The sequence below is a fragment of the Hyaena hyaena genome, unplaced genomic scaffold (genome assembly GCF_003009895.1).
Source record: "Hyaena hyaena isolate Hyena2069 unplaced genomic scaffold, ASM300989v1 scaffold_653, whole genome shotgun sequence".
NCBI lineage: Eukaryota > Metazoa > Chordata > Mammalia > Carnivora > Hyaenidae > Hyaena > Hyaena hyaena.
Genome location: NW_024081287.1, coordinates 707,504 through 734,978, shown reverse-complemented (window position 1 = coordinate 734,978; position 27,475 = coordinate 707,504). Strand labels below are relative to the sequence as shown.

Here is a 27,475-nt window from a genome sequence, read left to right as displayed (position 1 = left end):
ATAATAAGCCATGTATATCATCTAAAGCAGCAAAACATACACTTCTAAATGAAGAAACATTTTTAAAGAGTTTTGAAATATTCAGAACATCTTAAAAAAAATTTTTTTATGTTTGTTTTTGGCGGGGGGGTGCGGGGGGTGCGGGAGAGGACAAAAACACAGAATCCGAGGCAGGCTCCAGGCTCTGAGCATCGGCACAGGGCCTGACCTCACAAACCATAAGATCATGACCCGGGCCAAAGTCAGACGCCCAACAGACTGAACCACCTAAGTGCCCCGAAATATTGTAGCATCTTAATTATACCTGTTTTATTACTTAATACAAATAATAAATTAACCAGTCTCTGTTTTCCTCTTAAAGCATATCGAAATTCATTAAGCTGGCGGTCTTCCTTTTTACTACTTCACTAGGTTTTGTTATTTTAATAGCTTGAATATAAAACTTTTTATAGACTACTGATTCCTAGCTCCGAATGAAAATAGCAAAGCATACAAAGCTTTTATTTCTGTCGTGGCTGATGGACTACCAAAGAGAGGAGGGGGTGTCAACAAGGACTGGGGGATTCTTTTCAGCCCTCACACTTGGCTTTCTTGCAAGCTGGAAGAGAATCATCATCTGCTTCTGAGGGCCGAGCTTTCTTCACTGTGGAAATAATTCCAAAAGCAGTTTTTCTAGTTTCTGTAAAACAAACAGGGAAACCATAGTGCTTAGAGTTAAGACATGAGTGAAAAACAGGTGGTTTAACAAGTTTCACCATGTTACTTTGACTTAACAGTATTTGTAAATGATAAAACCAGAATGAACAGCTATGGATTCTGATGCCATCCACTGTTACTGCCTTCTCCCCACAATGTAGATAAACATCAGTATATTATTTACATCTAATTCATTTTGAAGGGATTACTCAAGGATAAAACTGCAGGGCAGGTTCTCTTTAATGTGTCCCTGGCATCTTATGTAGCCAGGACCCAAGTCACAGACCTTGGTGTGGCAGACACTTTATGTATGGGAGGAAAATGAATCCAGACCCGAGGTCAACGGTAAACTGTTGCCATTCCCATGGTGATTATGTGTGCTCACTTCATTTTACAGCATATACCACATCTGGGTCACTCACTAGGTCATCAGTGTACCTCTGAAGAATCAATCATATTGTACTGTCAAACACCCAGCAATGCCTGTTATCTAACAGGTGTTCAATAACTACTTGTTGAGTGAATGAAGAAAATCAAATTCATGCATTTCTCAATCTCTCATATATTGGTGACAACAGACAAAGAATGAGAATTAGGAGATGTTAGGTCAGGCTGGCAGCAGAGTTCTATGTCATCTACAAAGGGTACTGAGATGCCTACCTAGTGCCTCTTTCTACCACACACTGAGATAAGCACATTCTGGGCAAATGTAACAGGAATAGAGGTGCCCATAAGAAGATGCAGCTGCCTGGATCAATCAGGAAGGTATTGTAACAGAAACAACACTAGGAATCCAAAAAAGAAATAAGAGGAAAGGAAAGGAAAGGAAAGGAAAGGAAAGGAAAGGAAAGGAAAGGAAAGGAAAGGAAAGGAAAGGAAAGGAAAGGAAAAGAGAAAGAGGAAAGGATTTCTTTGCAAAAGCACGGAGAGAGAAGTAAGAAGAACCTAGTATGTTTAGGGAACAATAAGCTGGTGTGAAGGAGGAGTGTGAAAAAAAATAGGGGGAAGCAGGGCAGGAGAGGTAGCTTGCAAAGAACTATAGTGCCATGAAAACAAAGATCCAAATTTAACCCTGATGAAATAAGGAAGGACTAGGGAGGAGAGAGATCCATTAGCAGCAAAGAAGGTGGAATCAAAATAACTTCATGAACATAAATTTAGTTAAGAATTATTTCTTGCTTGAAGTAATAAAAGTTAATTCTCAAGAGTTAAGCAAGCATTACCTTCTCATTTATCAGGATTAATTTACCAGGTCTCCTAGATCTTTGCCAGTTATTTAAAACATTTGAATTTATAAAAGGGATAGAACTGTCAAGGTCATTAAAATGCCCACTTCCCCTGTCCCTTCTGTACAACCTCCTTAGAGTAGCTATTCACCGGTTTCTGGAACCCCACAGGACCCATCTAATTCTGATTCCCCATAACAAGCCTTCTGACATTGAATGGCAGCTACTATGTGTCCTAAGTCTTCTGTTTTCCAGGTATCCATTCCAGCACTGCTTTCATCACTTTCCCTCATGAGCAGGTTTCCAAGCCCTTTAAGAACCTATTGGCCATCTTCTGGAAGGGCTCCTGTGCACTGCTGCCCTTCTGATATGTGGCACTCAGGATGATACACATGCCAGCTGAGATCTCATCAATGCAGAGGGTAATCTTGAATCCCCTTGCTTCAGATTCTTTTATTTCTTCTCGTGTAACCTGAGGCTGAATTAGCAATCTTAGGAACCCACCACACCACAATCTAATACTAATCTCAATGTCAACTAACACCTGAGTAACCATACTACATCCTCTAGACATGTTGTTAATTCTGCAGGGACAACGGGCATACACTAGGACTGTCACTAGGGTGAAGAGTAATGCTACCTTAAAGTCCATAAGGCTTCCTTTAGTTTAGCTTCTAGAAAAGTGTAGCTTTATATATGTCCTATGTTGAACAGTTGAGTTTTTTAAAGTCAAAGGAAGAACTTCGTATTTTCCCCTTTATATGTTCTTATTAGTCTCCCGTTCTTGTTTAATCTATTTTGGAACACCAATTGTTATCCAAAATCTCAAGAATTCCTTATGTTCACTTAAAACAGACAAAAATAATGGCAGAACAACGAAAGCATGAACCAACTGTTCCCTAATTTCAAGAAAATCTTGATGAAGTCCTAATTAATTTGGCCAATCCCAGAGCTTATGTGACGGAGTCTAGGCTAATAACAATCTCAAACTAAAAATGTTGAAAACAGAAGGAAAATCATCTAGTTCATGGTAAGTCAATACAGTACCCAGCTCTCCCAAGTGGAGATCAGACCATTAAAATCTAGACACAACACAGGCCTCAATAACTCACCTATTCATATGTCACATAACCTCATCTAAGTGTAGCAACCTTTTTCTGAAGGTTAAAATTCATCTAAGTGGTATCCAGTAAACTGCCTCGTGACCACAGCAGCTGGTGCTAAGCATCATAGAATGGAGACAGGACAGCAGATCCAAAGTGTGCATTTTTTTTTCTTTTAATAAAACCTCACTTTCATTTTCCAAAGTCTTGGCATATCAAATACTCGTGGTTTAATTTTTATCATCTGATGAACAAGAAGTTCAGTGGCTTCAAGTAGTGGCATTAAGGTGAGGAGGGAGATATACGTAAACGAAACGTGAGTAAAGAGCATACGGTGTGCACACAGGTGAGCATGTAAACAAAAAATGAGAAAAAGAATCACGAGTTGTAATACACGTGAAAAATGGCTATTTGAGTTTGTTAGTTGGGTTTTTTAAATGTATCTGCTGTTTTGGGTTCTTAATAAATGGCTTAACATCAATTTTTCATGTTTCAGTTCTCAAAAATGGTGATTTTCGGCAGGGGAAGCATGCCCCTCTGGAGAGGAGGCAGGGAGAAAGCCTAGACTAGAAGCCTATCAAAATGTAGACAGGGCTTGAAAGGCACATTCAGTACTCATTTTTGTAATGCAGGCTATATTCATTCCACGGATCACACAGAGTAAAGCCCGAAGGGAAGGGCGGAAAGTGTTGCCGGGTAGTCAAAACAGGCTGAGCGGTGGCGACCCTCAAGGAAGTCTACAGAGCAGGTCAGTAAAGGAAACAGAGCTCCGCTGTCTGATAACAAAGACTGGCTCCTAAAATGCCCATCTGGTGTGTTTATCGGAAGAACCTGCTCACCTCCATGTAGAAGCGCCGCTCGGCAGTTGGTGGACACGGCTGCCCTGGCATCACTCTCGGACAGCCCGAACAGCAACCCTCTGGCGGGGCCGTTAAAGCTTTCAACCCAGCAGCAGCCAAAGACAGGAGACAACAGAAATAAAACTGCTAAGGCCAGCCCAACCTGCTCACACCGCGAGAGATCTCAGACAGCAGCTCTTGGCCTGAACGGAACAGGCGTCTGCGAGATCCGCTCTAAGCTTTAAGAGTCCCTCATTCCCCTTTTTCTACTTCACCCTCGACCCAGAAAACAAAAGGATGAAGCTCTCTACGGCCTGATGCTACTTGTTTTTGAAGCTGTTAATTGATAACCTTAGGGTAAAAGGTTAAAAAATAATTAAATGATGTGCTATTACAAGCACATCAAATTTCAAATTTCCTAAAAGAACACTTCAATTTCTAATTCAGAAAAGGATACAAGTTCGCCACATCGTATGGGCCTCTTATTTCTAATGGCTAAAATAAAATGAACAAAAAATAGGAGAGAAGTTATTCATAACGTTTCAATGATTTCATCTGCAGTAAATCAACAGGATGCCTAAGTATCCAAAAATAATCAACTGCATAAATTTCAGTTCTTACAATTTTGATGGTTTTCTTAAGTTGCTAAAAGTTTCTAAAAGATACTTGAAAGCTTTTAGAATGGCATAAAGACAAAATTTCATAAAGACGAAAACTACAGCCCAAAGGAATGGGGATACATTTTACTCTTTAGCAATTATAACAAGCAAATGCAGTTCAAAATGAAAATATTCAATAAGGATTCATTTCATGACTATTTTAAATTTCCCTTTTCAAAGTTTTTTTTTTTAACTTGAAAAGTGAAAACAAAGCACTCAACTGCAAACTTACCTTTTCTGCAGCACTGGATATAATTACATTCTACAAAACAGAAAGTGATCAATATTATTCATCTTACATAGATGTAAAAAATAAAAAATGAAGTCTTCTAATACAAATAACCAGTAATCACTTTACAACATTTTAAGGCTCTACAAATATCAACCTCTTTCAAAGATAAGGTAAAGAATCAGGGTCAAAGAATGAAAGACCTTATGATCAACAGCAGCCTATATATGACAAGAAATAGAGTAAGCCTTCCCACCAGATCTGAGAAAAGATAAATTCGTTTAAAAAACTAGTTGAAAAGGTCACATAATCTTAATTCAATTCACTGATGACAAACAATTGTTATCCAGACCGTTTTTTTCACAGTAGGTAAATTGCAAATTCCTTATTGGAAGATAAAGGGTTTTAAATCATCTCCCCACCCCACCCCATATTATTCTTCCTTTGATATTTTTCTTTCCCTTAAAAAATTTGCAGGGCTCAGTGACATGGGAGAATTTGTTTCTGGGCCTCAAGAACTTTCTGTTTTAGGGAAAAGGAATTAGTTAAACAATTCTAGTGTATTAGTAAAAATTAACTGCTAGATTTGAAAAACATCCTAAGATTGTGGAACCATACCTTTCCTTTGCAGACCTGCATCAAATTGAGGGCATTGGAAATTGTATACCTTCTCATTGTGGAATCTTTGATGGCTGGGCTATAGACAAGTTCAAAACCCACACCTCGGTCAATTGCCTGCACAAGAAATAAAGAAAATAAACCGTCCAGGATAAAAACACATGGTCCTACTTTATTTTCACTAAGATTATGGGGCGCCTGGGTGGCTCAGTCAATTAGGCATCTGACTTCAGCTCAAGTCATGATCTCACGGTTCATGGGGTCGAGCCCCGCGTCGGGCTCTGTGCTGACAGCTAGCTCAGAACCTGGAGCCTGTTTCAGGTTCTGGGTCTCCCTCTCTCTCTCTGACCCTCCCCTGCTCACGCTGCCTCTCTCTCTCTCTCTCAGAAATAAATAAAACATTAAAAAATATTTTTTCACTAAGATTCTCCCTCATCTCCTCAACCCCACCACCCACCTCCTGCATGTCAAGGTACAATCTTAAACAAAGGCGGATTTACGCCCCAATGGCACCATCCACAGGAGAAGGTAGGTGTGTGGCTCTGTTTGATCAACAGTTTATCTTGGCTGTGGAAAAGCTGACTTTATATGAATAGGAATCCCGGGGAGGCTACAGACAGCAAAGTCCTGGGGGATAGCAGATGGGCTATTCCTCCATGAATTAGTACAAGGGAAATGGAGATATGTCCCCTATACTTAGGGTAAATAAACTATTTGCAAATATAGTAAAACCAAAAAAAAAAAAAAAGTAATTTGACCCAAGAATGAAGAGACAAAGAAATGAAGAGCTGAAAAAAAGCTCAAAGAACAGGGGTGGGAAGACCTCTCAGGTAAATCAATTACTACATAAATTGAATGAAGGAAGTCGTATGTGCCAGGCACTGTGCTAAGGGTCTTATGCATATATTTAACCTTTATGACACCTTTATCAGGCCTTGTGACACAGACTGCTAACTATCCCCAATATCTCTTCTCCCTCACGTTTTGTTTTTATTCTCCCTTTTTTCTTTATTTACTAATAGAGTCCCTGAGTTTGGGCTGCGCTCATGGATGCCCCCCCAAAAAGGTGGAAGAAACCTGGGCTCTTGACCATTTTGTCCAGCTCACCAGGCAAACTTGGCCTCTCACGTGAGAAAAAGAAACCTCTTTCCTACTTAAGGCATTCTTTTTTTTTTTAATTCTTTTTTTAATGTTTTTAAAAATTTATTTCTGAGAGAGAGAGAAACAGTGTGAGCAGGGAAGGGTCAGGGAGAGGGAGACATAGAATCCGAAGCAGGCTCGAGGCTCTGAGCTAGCTGTCAGCACAGAGCCCGACGCAGGGCTCAAACCCACGAACCTGAGATCATGACCTGAGCCAAAGTCGGATGTTTAACCAACTGAGCCACCCAGGCGCCCCAAGGCATTCTTAATAGATAGGCACCCACAGCTAAGAAAATAGCCTGGAAGGGGTGGAAACAGGATTGAAATCCACCACTACACTGTTCTCTTCTCTGAAGAGCAAGTAAGTTATCTTCATCCACTCACAACAGATGTGTTATGCCAACCACGTGTGGGAATGGTGAGCAAAAGCTGATATGGCTCCTCCCTTTTCAGAGCTTATAGTTTAGTGGGGGGGCTATCAAATATTACACAAAAACACAAAACCTCAACTCTGAGAAGTGCAACCAAGGAGAAGTTTAGGAGTGGGTGAAGAAGGAATTGAGGAACTAGTAGAGAAAGGAACATTTCCTTTTTTTAAAAAATTTTTTTTAATGTTTATTTATTTTTCAGAGACAGAGCCCGAGCAGGGGAGGGACAGAAAGAGAGGGAGACACAGAATTTGAAGCTCCAGGGGCTCAGAGCCCGACATGGGGCTTGAATCCGTGAACTGTGAAATCATGACCTGAGCCAAAGTCAGATGCTCAACTGACTGAGCCACCCAGGTGCCCTGAAAGGAGCATTTGTAGAGGGAGGAGTACATGGAGAGGCTCTGGGGTTAGAGGGAATACGGGAGCACTGAGAGGGGTTGTGGGCTGAGGAAGAAAGAGTGAGGGGGCCCCTATGGTGGGAGTGGACGCTAAGGAGGATGAGAAGGGCCACGTGCACAGGTCCTTAGGACTGGAGACAGGACTCATCTGAGCAGTGGGAAGCACTGAAGGATGCTAACATGGGCAATGGCAAAGCCACTTGGTTGCAGCAGTCTTCTGAATGAACAAAGGAAGGACAGCAGGCACAAACCCCACAATACAGTCCAAGTCTGTTCCTGGCAAATGAATTTCTATCACCCAGAGGATGAGCTGGGAGCGGTCTGCTGGGGCCGCTGGAGGTCTACTCCTGTTGTTCACAGGGAACGGAAAAACCTGTCTTCTACACAACCGGCAGCTCACCTTGATTTAATTCAGGTGTACATGGAAGGCTCCTACTTTCTCTCCCTGAACAGAGACTGCCTTTCTCCCATCCCCTAATCTTCTCTTCCCTTAACTTACCTCCTGCCTGAAGACTCGGAGATTTTATTTTAGACTTCCTTACATACTTGATATTAATTAAAATTTACATGCTATTTTCCATACTGCAACCTTCCCTTCTCCCCTTTTCTGACAGCTTTTCCCCCACTTCTAATCCCTGGGCTTGTGTTATTTCCAGGAATGATGTCTGTTATAGTCTTTGTGCCATAGTTAAATGGACTCCTCGTTCTTCCTGTCCGTCTTGTACACTTCTTGAGAGCAGGTGTCATGATACTGCGTAAAACACAACTGCCTTGTATACAAAACATGTTTAATATATTTATATTCTGAGTAAACAGCAGCTTACAGAAAAGAGGTTATATGATAATGCTGTTCACTATGGATTATTCATATTAAAAGGAACCAGGGTGAGCTTGCCTAATTATTCAGCAGATAAACCAAAACACTTCCTTTAGCCAGATTCCCAACAATCCCATTGGTTACTTCTCTTACCTGAACTACCAGTTAGCCAAGGAAACCGACACTTTTTTCTTCATCCTTCTATTTGCTGAATTAAAACACAATGTAGTAGAATGGAGAAGAGGGGAAATAAAAGATGTGGATGATACACACAACTGGGTGACCAGATCATAAAGTATTCCTAACTGTATCTAAAATTTTAGTCCCCTCTGGGGATAAGATCAAAATTAAAAACTCCTCTTTTGGGGGGTAGGAGGAAGAAAAGTGACAATTATCAGCTTAATTAGTTTCTAAGAAAAAAGTTGACTTTGCTCTTAGTACATTAATCAAGTTCACTTTTAAATAGCTAAAAGTCTGAGACAGAAATCATAATGCGCTGTTGAAGGCTGTGAATATTTCTTTCATAACACTACCGCATTTTAAATTTTTAGATAGATAAAATACAGACTCATTACCTGGGCCTGCTTCTAAGACCATTCTAATGTAAATTGCCTTACACTCATCAAATAAATGATTGTTCCTAACAGCCTCTTTTATAAAGAATGACATTGCCTGCCTGATCAGCTTTTGTTCGTATCTCTGACCAAGGTTCTGGAATAAGCAGATGATCAGATTTCTTTACTAATGAAAAATAACAGTCATAATGACACTACAAACCAAAGGCAGGTGTCTGATACTTGAATCAAGAAATACTGGTGGTAAAATTTCAAGAATAAGCAAAGCTTAAGATGACAGGAAATAAATAGGTAGTTGATTACTAGGACAATATACAGATTCTCTGTTAATTTCATAAAAATGCTTTATTGAATTCAAAACCATTCAACGCCCTTTTGGTGTGTCATTATTTAAGACAGATCATTTGTTCACATAATTCACAAATGAAAATAACATTAGAAAGCAGTATAAAGGGACACCTGGGTGGCTCAGTGGATTAAGCATCCAACTTCAGCTCAGGTCATGATCTCATGGTTCATGAGTTTGAACCCCATATCGGGCTCTCTACTGTCAGAGCAGAACCCACTTCAGAAATTGTGTCTCCCTCTCTCTCAGCCCCTCCCCTGCTCACATTCTTTCAAAAACAAACATTAAAAAAAAAAAGAAAGCAATATAAAGTCTTACTTATACCTCTGCTCCCATCTGTCCCATCCCTACCTCCCATAATTTCTATTAATTTGAGTCTTCTTCCACAGTGTATTCATACAAATATAAGCAAATATGACTATGTTATCTTTCTTCTTACTCAGAAGATGGCCTAACACATTCTTGTTCTCACTCAAAGGGTTTTCCATGTTAGCTCATAACTTGAGCTCTGTTTTATAGCTGCATAGTATTTCATGGTAGAGGTATGGCATGTAATTAAACAAACCTCTACTGATAGACTCTGGGATGTTTCAATATATTTGTAGAATAAGCGCTAAAGTGGAATTGCTGGGTATTACGAGTTGAATTGTGCCGCACACACCCTCCACCCCCACAAAGGTATGTTGAAGTCCTAACCCTCCATACCTCAGAATGTGCCCTTATTTGGAAACAGCACTGTTGCAGATGTAATTGGTTAAGATGAGGTCACTGGCGTACGGTGGGCCCCTAATGCAATGACTGGTGTCCCACAAAATGATGACCATAGGGAGAACACACTGTGAGGACAAAGGCAGAGACTGCAGCAACGCAGCTGCAAGCCAAGGAATGCCAGAGGTGGCCAGCAAGCCACCAGAAGCCAGGAAGAGGGAGAGAAGGGTTTCAGGGGAGCACGATCCTAATGACACCTTAATTTCAGACCCCTAGCCTCCAGAAGTGTGAGACAATAAATTTCTGTTGTTTTAAGCCACCCAGTTTGTGGTACTTTGTTGTGGCAGCCCTGAAAACTAATACACAAGGTCATAATGCAAAGCATTTGGGATTTTGATGGTTATTGCCAAATTACCCACTTCCCAATAGTGATCGCTTCAATTTACACTTTTTGAAGCAATGCATGAGAATGCCTGCTTTCCCTCAACCTTATGACACAATGTATCATCAAATCTCTGGGAGCGTGCCAGTTAGGTGATTTTAATGTGAGTTTTTCCTATTACGATGAATTGAAGTATCTTTCATGTTTGAGGGCCATCTGTTATTTCCTTTCCTGTGAAATGTCTTTTTCATATTCTTAATCCATTTTAGAAACAGGATTGTTCATCTGGCTTTCTTAGCTCCTCATTTTTTCAAGGGGCTCTTTATATATTAGAGAGATTAACCTTTTGTCTCTGATATAAATGAAAATATTTTCACCACTCTGTCATTGGTCTTTTAACATTCTTTCTGGTTTTTATGCCACGTAAAAATTTTCGAGACCCGCAGGTTGGCTACCACTGGGGGAAGCACTGGATCAATAAAGCACTCAACACAGTTAGGTTCACAATATGTGTGACAAAAAAGAAAGTGTAGAGAGCGCTCTCACTCAAGTATATATGGCATGATTCCTGGAACAACTTCACTGCTTCAGACACTGTTTACTGGACATTTCTCAGTGGGGACTAATGGGACCGTGAAGACAGAAATGGATTACAGTTAAAGGAAGTGCTGAGAGGAAAACATCAGAGAGTAGAACACATACAAGCACTGAAATAACTCCAGAGACTTGAAGTCATTGCTGAATGGCAATAACACTGGGGGCAGGGGAAAATCAAAGCGAAGCTAAAGATATGCACTGCTTAAAAAAAATTATCCTCAAAACCCGAATTCCTTAAGATCACATTTTGAAATATGAAATTATTCCATGCTTAACAAAGAGCTCTGCTGTAAAGTAATTTTAAATAGCATTTCCCAGCGGGAAATGATAGCAGATTTAGAATCAGAGCTGAATACAATTCCCAAGTCAACTTTTGAGAGAAGAGCCACATACTACCTGAGTCTCAATTCCTTATCTGAATAGAGGTGATCAAAATCTACCCACCCTACAGCTACTGGGCTAGAGCAGGTGAGAGAGTGCCTAAAGCACAAGATATTAGAAGTCATCTGATTGTCCAAGAGAGCTGATTTCAATTGTTTTGAAAGCCAGCTATCACATGGTAAAGTTGTGATTCCCATACAAGTTACCTAGACTCCAGAAGAGGTTTGTAGATTTCAGAGGAAATTACATAATTGATATCATGGTGCCCTAAGCACATGGTGAAGACAACCGAGGGGTTGTGAGCTGTAAGTTGTACAAATGGAGGGCTCTGGTGTGCTGCTCTAGCCCCTCCTTCATAATCCCAACTGCCTTCTTCTTCTGACTTTATTGAGGAATAGCTGATAATAGAAGTGTACATATTTAAAGTATATGATGCAATAATTTGATAGACATATACATTGTGGAATGATTACCAAGATCCATGTAATTTGTACATCCATCAATTGACATAGTTAACACAGTCAATTTTTTTTTCTTGGTGAGAATGCTTAGGATCTATTCTCAACAACTTTCAAGTGCACAACACCAATATTATGAACTATAGTCACCTAAGTATATTAGATCCTCAGAACTTACTCTTCTTATAACAGAAAACTTGTACCCTCTAAACTAGCATCCCAAACTTTTGAGCTGATAACTGTCACATGGCTTAAAGCCTCTAGGTAAAGGACTAACGAATAAAATATCTTAATGCTCCTGCTTTTCACCACCACGAAAGAAAATGGTACAAATCCTACCCAAATTAAGATCTATGCCACATAAAGTGATCCTTATAAAAGCTAACCTATCAACTTCTCGTGGCCAAAGACAAGTTTACTCTCAAGTCCAAAGAAGTATGCAAGGATCAAGTCTTAAGACTTAACCGTTAACCCACATTGACCACATGTTCCATACATTCATGGTGAACATATCTCTATATTCTGATGTAAGCACATGGCTCCACATCTAGAATAGATGTGATTAGACACAAACAATACATACACATCCATACAACTTATTCCCCCTGAACAATAAGCTAGATACCACTCATCATGTGTTTCCAGCTTTCTCTTTCAAATGGAAAATGGGTGGTGAATAAATTAATAGGGACTTTTCTGCTTCCTGACCGATTCACACCACAGCCTACTTCTACACTAGATGAAGACTAAAAATAATCTTGCACAGCCTTTCCTTCCACTCCATCATCTAGTTTTTATTAAACAACATATGTAAAATGTTCACACCAGATTTTTTAAAAAAGCAGACACTATGTTAAATACTGCATATCCCTCTCCACTTGTCAAATTTTTACTTTTCAGAATTCTCAAACTTAAATATGTGGGAATTAAGCCAAAAATATCCATCAAACACTTTTCCTGAACTTACAGATGGAATTGGACGGTGGACTGTCCTAGTGCCACTGTCCCCAGCGCCATCCGCTTTGTGCTGCCCCGGTGCCCCACTTCCCTCCTGGCCTGTGCTTCCTGCCAGATACTGACAACCAGCTCAAGGCTGATGATAAGCAGGATCTGTCCATGTTCCGCAAGCTGCACCTCAGGAATATATTAGACAAATTCATCACGCTGACAAATTTTAGCAAGCATCCATTATAGGCAAGATATTAGGGTGATTAAAAAAGGCCTCACCCATAGTTGGTTCTCTCTAGAGGCTCACCACCAGGGCTTAACAGTAGAGCACATTCCAAAGAAACCAACTGAGGGGAGCCTGAGTGGCTCAGTTGGTTGAGTGTGTGATTCTTGATTTCACCTCAGGTCATGATCTCACAGCTCATGAGTTCTAGCCCTGCAATGGGGCTCTGTGCTGGAAACGTGGACTCTGCATGGGATTCTCTCTCTCCTTCTAGGTCCCTCCCCCGACTCATGCACACGTGCTCTCTCTCAAAATAAATAAACTTAAAAAACAACAGCAGCAGCAACTGAAAGCCTTTTCCAAAACAGCCACCAAGAAGCTTACCACTGTTATGGGACATGAGGAATTGTGTGCTGTGCACTGCCCTCTGTCCCATGGACCTGGCCTTAGAATCCATCACATGCCGGGGCGCCTGGGTGGCTTAGTCGGTTAAGCGTCCGACTTCCGCTTAGGTCATGATCTCGCGGTTCGTGGGTTCGGGCCCCGCGTCGGGCTCTGTGCTGACTGCCAGCTCAGAGCCTGGAGCCTGTTTCAGTCTGTGACTCCCTCTCTCTCTGACCCTCCCCTGCTCACGCTGTCTTTCTCTCTCTCTCCTAGAAATAAATAAAAAATATTAAAAAAAAAAAAAAAAAAAGAATCTATCACATGCCACTCTGTCCTCCCAACCAAGGACACAGTACCATGTGTGGGTTTACTCAGGCAAAGACCTCTGGAAAATGGCCTTCCTTGTTCATGAAGACAAAGAGAATGGTAAAAACAGTTGCAAGCTGAATAGCAACTGCTAGTGGCTGCATCGCCTAACTCTAGTGGGTGCCATTCACATAGAAACTGGACTGGTGGGTTGAAGCTGGTATAAAGCCTTGGCAAACTTCTAGAGGGACTGCTACCTCTGGAGAGGAACAATACCTCTGGTGAGGCCAACGAGACTGCCATCACCTTGGGAGCTGTTTTAGGTCGTGCCTTCTACCACAGGTAGCTGGGGCCTATCAGAGACTCCTGTGACAGGGTATCGACCAGACCAGTCCCAACCCTTGACTAAAGAGCTGCACAGCGTCTCCTTGCTGGCCTGCATTTTATCACATTCCATAAGCGAGCTGCTCAACAACATAGATCTCCAACTCTAAAATGTGACGATTTGGGGTTTTCTTTTAGTATCTACTTACTTGTTTGTAAGTACTAGTAAGAACATGGGAAACAATGATTTGAGCTTAATAAATACTGTTATATGTTCAGTAGCACTCTGTATTTATCAAAAGAAGCCCTGGTTTATAGTTTTCCCTTCACACAGATGACTTCAAAATTCTGAGTACTTTTCAAGTTTTTTAGTAGCATATTTTTAGGGGTAGAACATAAGCCAACTTAAATTTTTCCACACAGATTCAATTTTTGCACACCACATAGATCAATGTTCTCCTCTCACTGTCTCCCCCTATTTTTGGCATCGAGCCAATTCCCTGGCAGCGGCCACGGCAAAACAAAACTTAAGGAAGCTGGGATTCTACAGAGACAAAATAGGGGAGTTATCGATCTTGAAAAAGTGCATAAATTTTTAATTTTCCAATTCTGACAGGACTGGGCATGTCATCTGGACGGTCTGTTGAACCCTTTTTCTCCTTCAAGAGTAGTTCTGGAGACTGGGAGACAGGACTGGAAGCTGCTATTCTAAAATAGTGTCCTCACCTTCCCTAGGATCTTGGCTGCGCACAGAAATGGCCGGCAGCGTGCTGACCCGCCGGCTACTGACGTGAGAACTACCACCTTATGATGAGAGAAGACGGACAAGAAGGTGTGGCAGACGGAAGACAAAGGGCAGGGAAGAACAGGAGAAGCTAGGTAGAAAGGTAATGAGAAAACTTCTACTGCAGGGGAAGGACCCACACTTCCCTGCATACATGGCCGTCCTCTCAGGTGATTACAGAAGTAACCCTGGCTTCTGTGCGAACCAGCAGGCTTCCATGCAGATTTTCATTTTGCCTGGACTTTGTCTACTGGGCTTTCCACGCCCTGCTTCTTTCTGTTCCTACCCGTCCCAGCTCACTGGTGCCTCAGGAACCCTCGACGTGTTTTTTCCCCCTACCTCTTCTTTCTCAATTGCCCTTTCCCCTCATGTTCCATGTTCAGGCTCTAAGTGTCTGTCATTATGGCTATCCTCTTAAGAAATATCCTTCATTGGGGCGCCTGGGTGGCTTAGTCGGTTAAGCGTCCGACTTTCGCTTAGGTCATAATCTCGCGGTTGGTGGGTTCGAGCCCCGCGTCGGGCTCTGTGCTGACTGCCAGCTCAGAGCCTGGAGCCTGTTTCAGTCTGTGACTCCCTCTCTCTCTGACCCTCCCCTGCTCACGCTGTCTCTCTCTCTCTCCTAGATATAAATAAAAAAATATTAAAAAAAAAAAAAAAGAAATATCCTTCATAAACTTTGGTTTCTAAAGCCTTTTAAAAACATCTTAATAATTTACTAGATAGTTTTTAAGCTCCCTTTCTACCTTTGGTCAGCTTCCAAAAACAAAATCCTCTTTTCTAAACTGCCTTTGCTTTTTCCTTCTAAAGAACATCAATTCCTTTTCCCCCTTCCCCAGTTTGTTAATGCAAGTTTTTACAGATTCACGTACAGAATGGAAAGTATGACACTTACCACATTAATAGGGGGTCTTTTGAAGTAAAATGGTAGTTTCTCTGTTACAGTTATGCAGACTAAATCCACATCTAAATGTGTACAAGCAACCTGTCAAGAGGAGAAAAACAGGTAAAGCCGAAAAACTGGTTCACATTAAGAAATATGGTCACACCTGATTTAAAGGAATATAGACAGACATGGTTCACTCTGGAGGCATCATAATGGTTCTATGTTGAAATCCGTCCGTCAGAGATTAGCCATTCCCTCATGCCTAGTTTGGACGGGGTAGCTGTAGTCTAGCTGAAGCAGTGATGTGTCCGTGGGCCATTTCCACAGACAGCCTAGACGCCCTCTAACTCCAGGTCTGCTACCTAAGGATGGGTTGCTAAGAGAGGCTCAGTTTCTGGAAGGTAAGTTCAGATTGTTCCAGAAAGAGGCAATGAGTTGTTCTGAAATCCAAGAAAAAGAAAAAAAAAATAGGCCAAAGGAATACAGGCATGGCCCATTTATTCCACAGATTTATTTCTGTGCCAGGAACTGGCCCAGCCTGTGGCTCCTATCAGTCTACGGAGGAGCTGGAAGAACACTAACGTGCCCTCCCAATGCGTCCTGTTCAAAGTCTAACAGAAACAGTCTACACGAATGGTCCACGCAGAGCTGTGACAAATCAAATGATACTGAATGCATTCTTCAACTTTTAGTTTCCCTTCCCTTTGTTCTAATTTTTGCCCTTACTTACTGATCAATACGCAGCATTTATTCCCAAGGCTTTGAAATGGCTTACCAAATACCAAATAAAACTAGTAGGTAAGGAAAACAGGATAAATGGGAAGCAAAATAAAGCTGGGGAAAGGTTATGAACAGAAGAGTTTAAGGCCGAGACCACTGCTAGAAGATGCAGACCTGGCTCTGACCTTGCCACTACTCGATTTACAGTGACAGACAGAATTGCCTATTTTGTACCATAGTAAAAATAAGCCTTGCTGACAATGCTGGTGCGTGTAGGCTTGATGAACAAACTCAGACTGCCATGATGGCAATGCTGGCAAACCGACATCGGGGACTCGGACGGAGGGAAGGCCAGGGCAAGGAAGACGGTAAAGGGCCCACGATAATGTCCCCTCCTATGATCAGCTTGGCCTTCTACCCATGACAGGGATGTCACACCTTGCCTTTTTTCTTCAGAATTCCCACCGACCCCACTGCAGGGCTTTAGGAAGCAAGCAGTGATCAGCGCCTGCGTGGCCTGACACTCACAGTAACTTAGCAAGCCTGGGAGGTAATGCTGTTCGGGCAGAAACATTTGGCTCATGAGGAATCTGCCCCGTCCCAAATGCTACAGCTGTCTGACTCATAAAAGACTCATTGAAAATGTGACAAGAACGGCTGAAAAGCTCCAAACAGAAGATAAAACAAGTGTGGCTTCTGGTCACCATTTTCAAACTATCAGAATAGGAAAGATCAAAAAGTTCAGCGATCCATTGCTAACAAGGGAATGAATAAACAGGCATGCACAGGGTCTTTAAATTAGTACGGGATCTTGAAAAGCATTTCAGCAACAGGTAAAATTTTAAACACACACACCAGCAATTTCACCTGTAGGAATGCACCCTATAGAGACCCTCTAGAAATATATTCTATAGCCACATGCCCTACAGATGCTTGAGAATATGAGCACAAGGACAGTCCCTGTAAAACCAATCATAAGAGATGCAACTAAATATCCCTCTATATTGTTTAAATTATAGTCCCTGTAAACATTAGAATATGCTGAGTCCTTCAAGAGAATGACCTCATTCTAATCTCTAATTGATATTATGGAAGTATATACACTGTTAGATGGGGGGGAAGAAGTATGGTGTTAAAAAGGAAGGAAGGAGGGAGTGGAAGGAAGGAGTAGATAAATAACTATTTCTAAGATACACAAATGCTGTTAGCTGTGGTTGCCTCTGGACACAAGGGACAGAGACTATTAGGTAGGAAAGAAAGTGTACGTTTCAATGCACATCCCCCTGTATTGAGTTTATTATCATTATTTTTTATTTAGAAACATTCACTTTTTTAAAGTCTGTTAAGCATTCTTCCCCACAATAAAGCTAAATTAGGCTACTTTTTAACTTATGTATTGCTCCTTTCCCCCCTCTTATGTAACAGCAGCTAATTAAAAAATATCCCTAGTGTCAGTGTAGGTACATGTATTATAATAAATGTTCATTTGCTCCCTCTGACCCCTCAAATGTAAAATGTCTCAGGCCGAATTCTTTTGTTATTTTTCTGTTAATACAAATGTTCAATTGATACATTTTGATAACTATAAAATAAGCGCTAATTTCACATTACAATGAAATACTTTCTATATCATTAAATCGGATTCAATTATGGTCAAGGAATACTTGTAATTAAGAACCTTATTATAGTGGTTTTGGCAAGTTGCCTATGAATTCATATCAGCTGTTCTTCACCTTTTTTACGGCCAAGGACTCCCACAAGGATTCAAGGAGTTTGCAAGTACTCATAGATACATTTACCTTTGATTCTATACAACAAGGGAAACAGGAGGGTAGGGACTCAGTCTACCCCAGATCCCCTTCATGGGTGTCAGGTTAATACATGGTGGTGCTTTATGACAAATAACATGCAAGAGAGAGCCAGACTTACACAGGGAAAAGAGAGATGTCTATAAACAGTGCCTCTCAACTGAAGGTATACACACACATACACACACACACATATACATACACACATATATACATAAACAAATATATACATATATACACATATGTATATACACACTTACATGCACGTTTATATACATATATATATAAACTCCCCTGAAGAATTTATTTAAAATGGAGATTATCAGGCCTTCCTCCCAGTTATAAATTCAGTAAGTAGGGCCTAATAGCCTGCATTTTAACAACCAGCCCTGTCAATTCTGAAGCTGGTGGAGTCAGACTAAAGCTTGAGAGCACTGCTTCAAACGGTACTCCCTCTCCTCAAGGTGTTCCGAGCAGAGTCTGTGACACTGCTCTTCAAAGGGTAAGGCATGGATTTTGGAAGGAAGAAGAAAACAGAACTTCTATTTCCATTTACTTTTTACTCTCTTAAAATCTGTTTTGTGTGTATACATTATTTCATAAATCATACTGATATAATGGGACATACAAACAACTCCTACAAAAATAAACATACACGTACTGAGGATGAAGGTGCAGTATCGATAGGGAGATCACTTTGGACTACTTTGGAGACCACTGCGCTAAGTAACTTCTCCTCACTTCTCCTCCAGTTACTTTAAATCTCAAATGGGAATAATTAACTCAAAAGTTCCTGAAGCTTCTATATAACAGTCTGTCAAATTCCACTGCCATTTCCCATCCCACGAAGCCTTGGTTAATGGACTCCCCTTACAATCTTTCATCTCTGCCTTATCCCCTGGGGTAACTATGGAGAGGGAGGATTTATCCATGAGACATCTTCCAGACACTCAGAATGGAAAATCACATGTTATTTCCCATGGAAACAATGCTATTTAAGGTGGTTAGGTTTTAAACTACTAATTGTTAACATATGTGTGTGTGTTTGCTTTTATGACTCATTTCAGAGACCTTAGTTTTAGAATATTACATCTACAACGATGCTTGTTTAAATTCTAATCAACTTAAAAGCCAAACAAATAAAATCACTTATAGAATACAACCTGCTAAGCAACAAAGTGCTTGCATCTGACCCAACTCCAGACCATGATATATACTTGTTTTATGATTAAATAAAGAAAATGTCTTTTCAAAATTGATTTTCTGTGGAAAAAGGGAGAATGCTAACTTCAACCGTATCTTAATGAATGGGTAAGATCTGGACAGAGAAGAGGAAGATGTTCCAATTTCAAAACCCATCACAATGTCACTTGTTGAGTATATCTGTAGAGTCAATTCCAAATGCCCTGTATGTTATTTATAGCTTTAATCCATCTCCCAGAGTGCTTCTGACAGTTTTATTCACAATATAAAGCATGTGTTCATGCCTTTGAAGTCACCCTTTTGAATAATCTGAGAAGAACAAGGATAGCTGATCCTTAAACATGAGGGTTAGAGGTGTCAACCTCCCACTTCTGATTCTCCAAAAACTTAACTATGAATAGTCTACTACTGACCAGAAGCCTTACTGATAACATCAAGAGCCAGTTAACAGGTTCGTATGTTTTATGTATTAGATACACTATTCTCATGACAAAGTAAGCTAGACAAAAACAAAGTTAAGAAAATCATAAGGAAAATACATTTACAGTACTGTACTATATTTATTAAAAAAACTGCATAAAGTGGACCTGTGCAGTTCAAGTCCATGTTGTTCAAGGATCAACTGTAGTAGGATAAAAAGGCTACATAAAATTTTAATGTACTCTAAAACCCTAAGTCCTGGCTCTACTACATACTACCTGAGATTTACAGCAAATCACTTAGCCTAAAATCTCAACTTTCTGTTCTAAAAAATGAGGATAATAAAATATATCTGTCCAGTTTACTCCCAGGATTGTTGTGTTAAAGATAATAAATACATAGAAGGTTTTGGAAGGATATATAAATGTATGTCTTTCTTAAGTGTTTTGTCTCTCCAATCACCAGTAAATGACTATGGAAATGAAAATCGTGTGTGCTCCAGAATCAACTCAAACAAATGGACAAAAAAAATGAGGTACAAAGCCAACGTTCAGTCTACATTATAACTAAGTTGCTGTTACTTAATAACAAAACTAAGTTGCTATTTAATGAAACTCGAGGCACCCATGCTTCCTCCTTAGGGAATGAGTCTTCTGCGGAACCCGAAAAAAAGAACACTCAAAACCCCAGACCTACTAGATCAGAACCCCCAGTAGTGGGAGATCTGACCTCGCCTGATTTTTAAAAGTTCCACAGGACCTCTGGAAACAGAACCACTTGATCCAACTCATCTTTTTCTGAAACAAAATTCTTGAGAATTACTATAATTGAGCATTTTATGAAGGGAGTCACCAAATTTTTAAAAAGGCATTCATAGATAATTTGTGCTATTTCATTCATTTGTGCTAATTCATTTTGTGCGAATATGAATAATTAAGAACCGATAACTTATCTTAAAAACTGAATGCAATCACACATCAGCCTCCCTAGTCAACAGCTCCATCTACTGGATAAACTTAGGGAAAGCTTCTATAATTTTAAAACAGATTTTGTTTAAAAATTAACTATGTAAACTTAAAACGTCAAAGACCAGTACATTCTTTTTCCCTACAATATCCATTTGGTGGATATAGGTTTGGTTGATGGCTATTTTCTCGAATCCAGATGAAGACAACATTCAGAACTTTCTGAACACAGCTATACATATTACACACAGTAAAACATATTCCTGAAAAAAACATATTACAGTTGATTTTTTTTCTTTCCTGTAATCACTTAAAATGCCCAGTGTGAAAAAAATAAAACAAAATAAAATAAAATACTCAATGTATTTGGTCTCAATTTGACAAAATGACCATGCATGTTTAACAACCTTCCCTCCTGAAAAGTCACAGAAATGGCAATTTTAAAAGTACAAAAGGAATTAAATTCATAAAGGCTCTCAGAACACGAAGGGGAAGAGCAGGAGCAGATGATTGATTCTGAAGGATTTCGAAGACTAAAGGCTGACTAATCATGCTGGCATACGGACCACACCTCGGAACATGCAAAGGAGAAAGCTAACACAGAGATGAGCTCTTTTATGCCATAGTAGAACTTCACACCTACTTCCCTCACCAGCAGCAGTGAACAGTATGGAGGGCAGAAACTGAAGTGATTTCTGAGCTAGAAAGAGACGGACCAATATTTACCTAAGAGCAGTTTTAAATGGATGAATGGATAAGTGAATGAAGCAGAGAAAAAGAAACAGAAAAAAAGCCTGAGGGACCTTTTCAACCTGAGCCCATCAACTATCCAGCAAGATGAGTAAGACAAAACAAAAAACCACATGCCACCTAAGCAGCCTCTCGTGAAATTCCAGAATTCCAAGTATAAATGAAAAATCTTAAGTTTCCAGATGGAGTGAAACAGGTCACCTGCAAAAGCATAACATCGGACTTCGTACATAAAATAACAAATCCTATTTTCTTTCACTCTCCGTTACTTACATGAAAAAGTTTTTCTGTCTTTGGAAAAACTGCAACGATATCATACAGCCGGACTCTTGAAGACGTTGCTCTCTGGTGATACAAAAAGAATGTTACTGTACAATAACGAAGAGCACACACATGGAATTTTGACTCGAGGCCTAGCTGTACTTACATTTCAATCACGCGATACTTCTTATGTGCCATTTCTGTTTTGTTTTGTATGTTGACAGAAACGACTGCCTAAACACATGAGATTTCAGATCCCACCAATCCTTATCCTTCCTACCAACTGTGCTAGAGACAGAAGAATCAAACTGGATAGCTCTTGCTCCTACGAGGGAGTGGAGGAGCCTGCCAGACAGTGAGCATCTATTGTGTGCAGGGCCCTGGGGATACAAAACCATTTCAGGTGTACCTCTGCTCCCGATGAACTCACCACTTTTTTGTGACACAAGAAATACACACGCTAAGTGTGATATCATTAGGTTCACAATGAGAATGCTCTTAAACAGAAATTGAAATGCTAGATGCACAAGAAAACACCTGATGGTCCTAGGACAGAAGGAGAGGAATATATCAGTTAAAGAGTTATTGCTCAGAAACGAAAATCCCCAACTTAAGCTGTGTGTGTAGGTACATGAAAAGGCTGGAAACCTACGCAGCTGACCCCTGAACACAGGACAGGTGTGCACTGCACAAGGTCCACTTACACATGGATTTTTTTTCAATAAATAGACTACGGTCTTATCAAGGTATTTCCTCTTTCTTGTGATTTTCTTGATAACGTTTCCTTTCCTCTAGCTTACTTTTCTGTAAGACTATGGCATGTGATACATATAGCATACAAAAATGTGTGTTAATCAACTGTTTGTGTTATTAGTCAAAAGTCATACATGGATTTTTAACTGTGTGGGGTAGGGGTGGGGTCTTGGTGCCCCCAACCTCAGTGCTATTCAAGGGTCAAATGTATATTCAAACACAGTCTCTGAATGAGGGGATAATATGTGATATTTTTTCTTTGCCTGTTTGCACCTTTACAATGCTTACTTCTTAGTTTGTAAAAAGAAAAGGCATTCTAAAAATCAGAGGAGGAGAGGGGAGGGTTGAAGAGAAGCTGAAGCAGGTGGGAAGGGCTGCTGGGCACACCCATGCCAACACAGGGCAGCTCCTGGTTGTAGGAAAGTCTGGATCTAAATTCTTTGCCCTCTGCTTGGCCTCTCCCAATTGGAAAGGGGACAAAAAGGGGCCACCAGGATGTTCAGGGTAATAAGAGAAAATGAACATGTTTGTGACCCATCAAAAGTCAGCTCCTTTATGCCTACCTGGGCCTCAAAAACCAGGACCCTGCCGTGCAGCTGTATAAAATCCCCAGATTTAGCTTTCCATAATTTCATTAGCAATGCTAATTATTATAAAGGAGGCCAGCCTTTCCTTGAGGACTCCCGTTCTATGGCAAAGGAGTCCATTCCGGCTCACAATAAAACTCACTTTCTCAGAGATCTCGCTTTCTCTCCTTCATGAGATCCTTCCCATTGGCAGGCATGCTCCCCTCTCCCACCTAACCCAGACAGCAGGTTCTCTCCAGACTTCCCTGCGCCTTCCGCTCCCCCGCAGAGTCAGTTTCTCAAGCAAAGTCAGCATCACAGGCCATCTGCACTTCCTCACTCCCCTACCATTTCCATGGAGATGGTTTTTGCCAAGGCAACCAATAACTTCCCCTCCAATAAATCCAAGACATGCTTTAGCTCTTCTCCTGCTGGACTGCGGGGGCCCGCGGATGCTGCTGACCAGTCCTCACTTTCCCTTCTCACTTTTCTCACATCTTCCTATTTCTCACAGTCCCTCCTCAGTCTCCAATCCTAGCTCCTCCTCCTCTGCTCCACCACTAAATACTGAAGTTCCTCAGGACTCTGTCCTAGAATTCCTCTTTATTTATTTTTTTTAATTTTTTAAATGTTTATTTATTCTTGAGAAAGACAGAGCATGGGTGAGGGAGGGGCAGAGAAAGAGAGGGAGACACAGAATCAAGCAGGCTCCAGGCTCTGAGCTGTCAGCACAGAGCCCGATGCAGGGCTTGAACTCACGAACTATGAGATCATGACCTGAGTCAAAGTTGCACACTTAACCAACTGAGCCACCCCGGTGCCCCAGAACTTCTCTTTAGATACATTGCACTTGGACCAGGGATTCTCATCCATGGCCATCACTTCATTTGTTCTCTATAGGGCGACCACTTCCAAATAAGTATCTTTAATCAGGCCACTCTTCCGAAGGCTACACACCTTTTTCCAACCGTGCATTCGACCAGCTCTACTGGAATCCTCACAATAATGTCCCAAATATGATGCCCTCACACCTGCTCCTCCTTGTATGTCCCTTCTCAGGAAAGGGTACCACCATCTACCTAGAAGGGTGCTTAGGCCATGCCTGGGGATCATTATTCTATATCCAATCAACCATCAAATCCTGTCAATCACCCCCCACCCCATCACTCTGTGTCCAGTCAATCACCAAATCCTGTCAACCCCTGTCCCCCTCACTGCGCCTCTCAAATCCTCTCAACCCCTCTGATCCATTCCCTATAATGCAAAACATCAAAATTTCACTCCCTCACTTAAAACTTTCAAGGGCTTCCATCTGCTCCCCCACACCTACCTCCCTAACCTCATCTCAGGTTAACCAGCTCACTAGGCTCAGCCCTACCGGTGTTGTTTCATTTCCAAGAACACACCATGTTCACCTGCACATCCTGCTGTGGGGACACTCTCTCTTCTGCTCAGCACTATGTAACACTTACTGAGTCTTCTGGCCCCAGTTGGAATATCAACTTCCTCAGGTTGGCTCCCCTGTTACACGCTCCCAGAGCATCCTCTATTTATTGCCTCCACCTTTTTAAAATATCTCTCACGTTTTTAATTATTTGTTTAACGCCTGTCTTGCCAATTAAACTATACACTTCCTAAGTTCAACAACTGTGTCTATATTATTCACAGCAATATCCCTAGCACCCACCTTATGTCTGGTTTATATAAATTCAATGAACAACAGTTGTCCAAGGATCCTTTAGTTATGTGCCAAGAGTAGAAGAGACTGCTATGCTCTGTGAATTCTGAGGACAGGGAGAACAGGCATGTGTCACGCTGGAGGGCAGGCTATGTCAGAGGGGGTGAGGTGAAGACTGGGTTCCAACACTTTTCAACATCAACCAATACAACTTACAGGGCCAAAAAGAAGAAGAATTAGCTTACCAAAACATTGCAGTGAGATGGATCCGAAACGATAATTGTCAGTCTAGTTAAAACTTTAATCGGTCTTGATTTTCCCTATAATCAAAAACATTCTATCAAAAAAAAAAAAAGCTCAAAATACAAATGAATGATTTTCTTCTTTACCAGTGGAAAGTGGTCATTAAAAGGCACTACCAATAAAGGATAGGGACGATCAGTAAAACCTAGTCTTTCTTCTCAAGGAATTTATAATATAATTAGTGAAATAAAGATATATGTTAAACTACACAATGGGATTCTTTAAAGGTTATAGGACTTCAGGAAAGAAGATCATAAAGGAATACTGACTTGATAGTAAGACAATCCTTCATGGAAGGGCTGAGTCTTGATGGAAAAGAAAGACAGGTAAAGGAAGGAGCAAAGCAGGTTAGAGAACCCTACGTAAAACTGGGCATGTCTGAACAGGTATTATACTTCTTAAACAACAAAATACCCACCTGTACAACTGGCAAAGTTGTAAAGAGTTCAGACACAGCTACTGGTTTTTCAATTTCCTACAACAAACAATAAACAGTCACCCTAGATTTTACATGTGAATGGAATGAAGCACAATGGAAAACTTACAAGGGGTTTTCAGGAAAGTTAATTTCTGGCATCCAGAAACGCTAAATAAGTTTTTGTTTTCGTTTTTGGTTTTAAATGAAGAAAGCAGATGAGCAGAGAAGCAGCTGAGAACATCAATGGATAAAAGGGATGAAAAATAGTTTTTAGGCTGGGATAATCTATAAGGTACAGCTGCTGGTCTAAAGGGAAATATACAAATTTACTAGCATGTTTAAGAAGTAAATCAATTAGCAATGAGTCCAAGCCAGTAAAATAAAAAGGGCTAAATACCACAATTGCCATTTAGTCAGTAACAATATATTTCTAAAAATCATTGCAAGTTACTTAATTGACATCCACTCAACTTTCAGAAACCTTCTACCATGCCCTTGTACTTGAAAGAAAACTTTGCATCTCTCCCACTGTTAACATATAAAATAAGATAGTGCAAAAGAGCTTGCATTTAAGAAATCTGCTCATCTGTAGCTTCTATATTTCCAATATAAACAAAAACAATTGCAAAAGCTGGTTATTATTAACTTTAGAAAATATTCTTTACCTCTTTCTTTTCCTTAAATTCAACAACATGATTGATGGCAACAACTGAATAGCCCACTGAAAAAAAAAAAAAACTGAACATTCGTGTTAAAGGTAACAACCTCTTTCCTGTACACATAGGCTCAGCCTGACTCAGGTCAAGATTAGGGGTTTCAAATCTAAGCATTACCACTTACAAGTTATCCAACCTCAAGTTTCAGGGTCTTTAACTATCAAATGCTGTTAACAACAGAACTTATCTTACACGGCTGTCATGAGAATTAAGATAATAAGCAGAGATGTTTTAGAGCAGGTACAGGCACAGAGGCAGGGCTCTGTTTGACCTCTGTGATGTATAAAGTGATAGCTTTTTGTCTCGCTCATTTCTTTGCTTTTTACCCTTCTACTTCATGCAGAGGCCCTTTTTCTAAGGAGAAACAGAATAATTACTCCCTCACACCACTGCTCACTTCCCCTTTCCAGCTGCCCACCATCAATAGATTGGGAACTCTCTGAGGCCAGGGCCTTACTTTATCAGTCTCAATGTGGCACTGTTATCCACATTCAGACCACCAAAAATATGTCTAAATCATGACGCCTACCTTCAAGTTATTTAAATACCAATGGGGATGACAGGATACTAATATTAAAAGATAATGCTTACTAATGCCAAAAGAGTGGTTCTCCCTCTCATCAGTTTGTCCAATTTCCTTCCTTCCCCTCTCAAATAGTTATTAAGCATTCATTATTTGATAGGCTCTACAGAACCTCTTTATTTTTAAACCTGTCTATCCTCATACTTTACAGTGGAAGGAAGAAGGCTGCAGTGACGATTAACTCCAATAATTAAAACAGGGTCTTATCTTTCAGGGCTTCTGCTCCCTTGGATTCAAATATGACTAACATTCTAGCATCCTGGCCGTGCTGCTTCCCTCCCAGTCGCCTAGTACATCCTTCGCCCCACCCTCCTCTCCTTATTTTTAATAACAGTATTCCAACAAGGTCACCCTCACGTCCCTGCCCCCTTCTCTGAATCTCCACAGCATTCCCTGAGCACCTGTTTCCCAAATTGCTGTGCTACTGCCATGAGGCAGGAAGGGGGTGGCGGTGGTGACACTGAAAGCACTGGTGAAGCATATTTATACACTCGGAAGCCCTGGCTTTTGCCATCCATCAGCCACGGGGCTCTATACAAATCTCCCATCCTCTCAGGGCCTCAGTTTCCTCAACACGCAGGAGGAAAGGAGCTGGACTAGGTAGCAGCTCTCAAGCTTCCCGCGCCCGGGATCAGAGCAACACCGCGGGGGCACCAGCTTCCAGGGACATCGCAGAGATCCCAAGAGACCTGGACGAGGACAGGCCCCCGGGTCCCTCTCGAAAGTGGCCCGATGGCCTGGGGACAGCAAGCCCGGGCAGGCACCGCGGGCCGCGCCTGGGAGACTCACGGTGAGCGGCGTTCTCCACCAGCCCACGCAGCGCCTTCAAGTCGGAACCCGCTCTTAGGTCCAAATCCGCGAACACCGCCATGCTGAAGT

At 41.0% G+C, this 27,475-nt stretch overlaps 1 protein-coding gene across 1 annotated transcript; it reads right to left on the bottom strand.

Moving 5' to 3' along the window:
- Positions 1-468: 468 nt before the first annotated feature.
- Positions 469-27,475, bottom strand: RPP30 (ribonuclease P/MRP subunit p30). Its single transcript, XM_039216735.1, has 11 exons — positions 27,386-27,475; positions 25,963-26,018; positions 25,298-25,354; positions 24,822-24,896; positions 21,592-21,663; positions 15,462-15,551; positions 5,371-5,487; positions 4,756-4,785; positions 4,322-4,359; positions 3,865-3,944; positions 469-679 (listed from the first exon to the last, which is right to left on the bottom strand). The coding sequence occupies exons 1-11, from the start codon at positions 27,465-27,467 to the stop codon at positions 570-572; spliced, it is 807 nt and encodes a 268-aa protein (XP_039072666.1). The 5' UTR covers positions 27,468-27,475; the 3' UTR covers positions 469-569.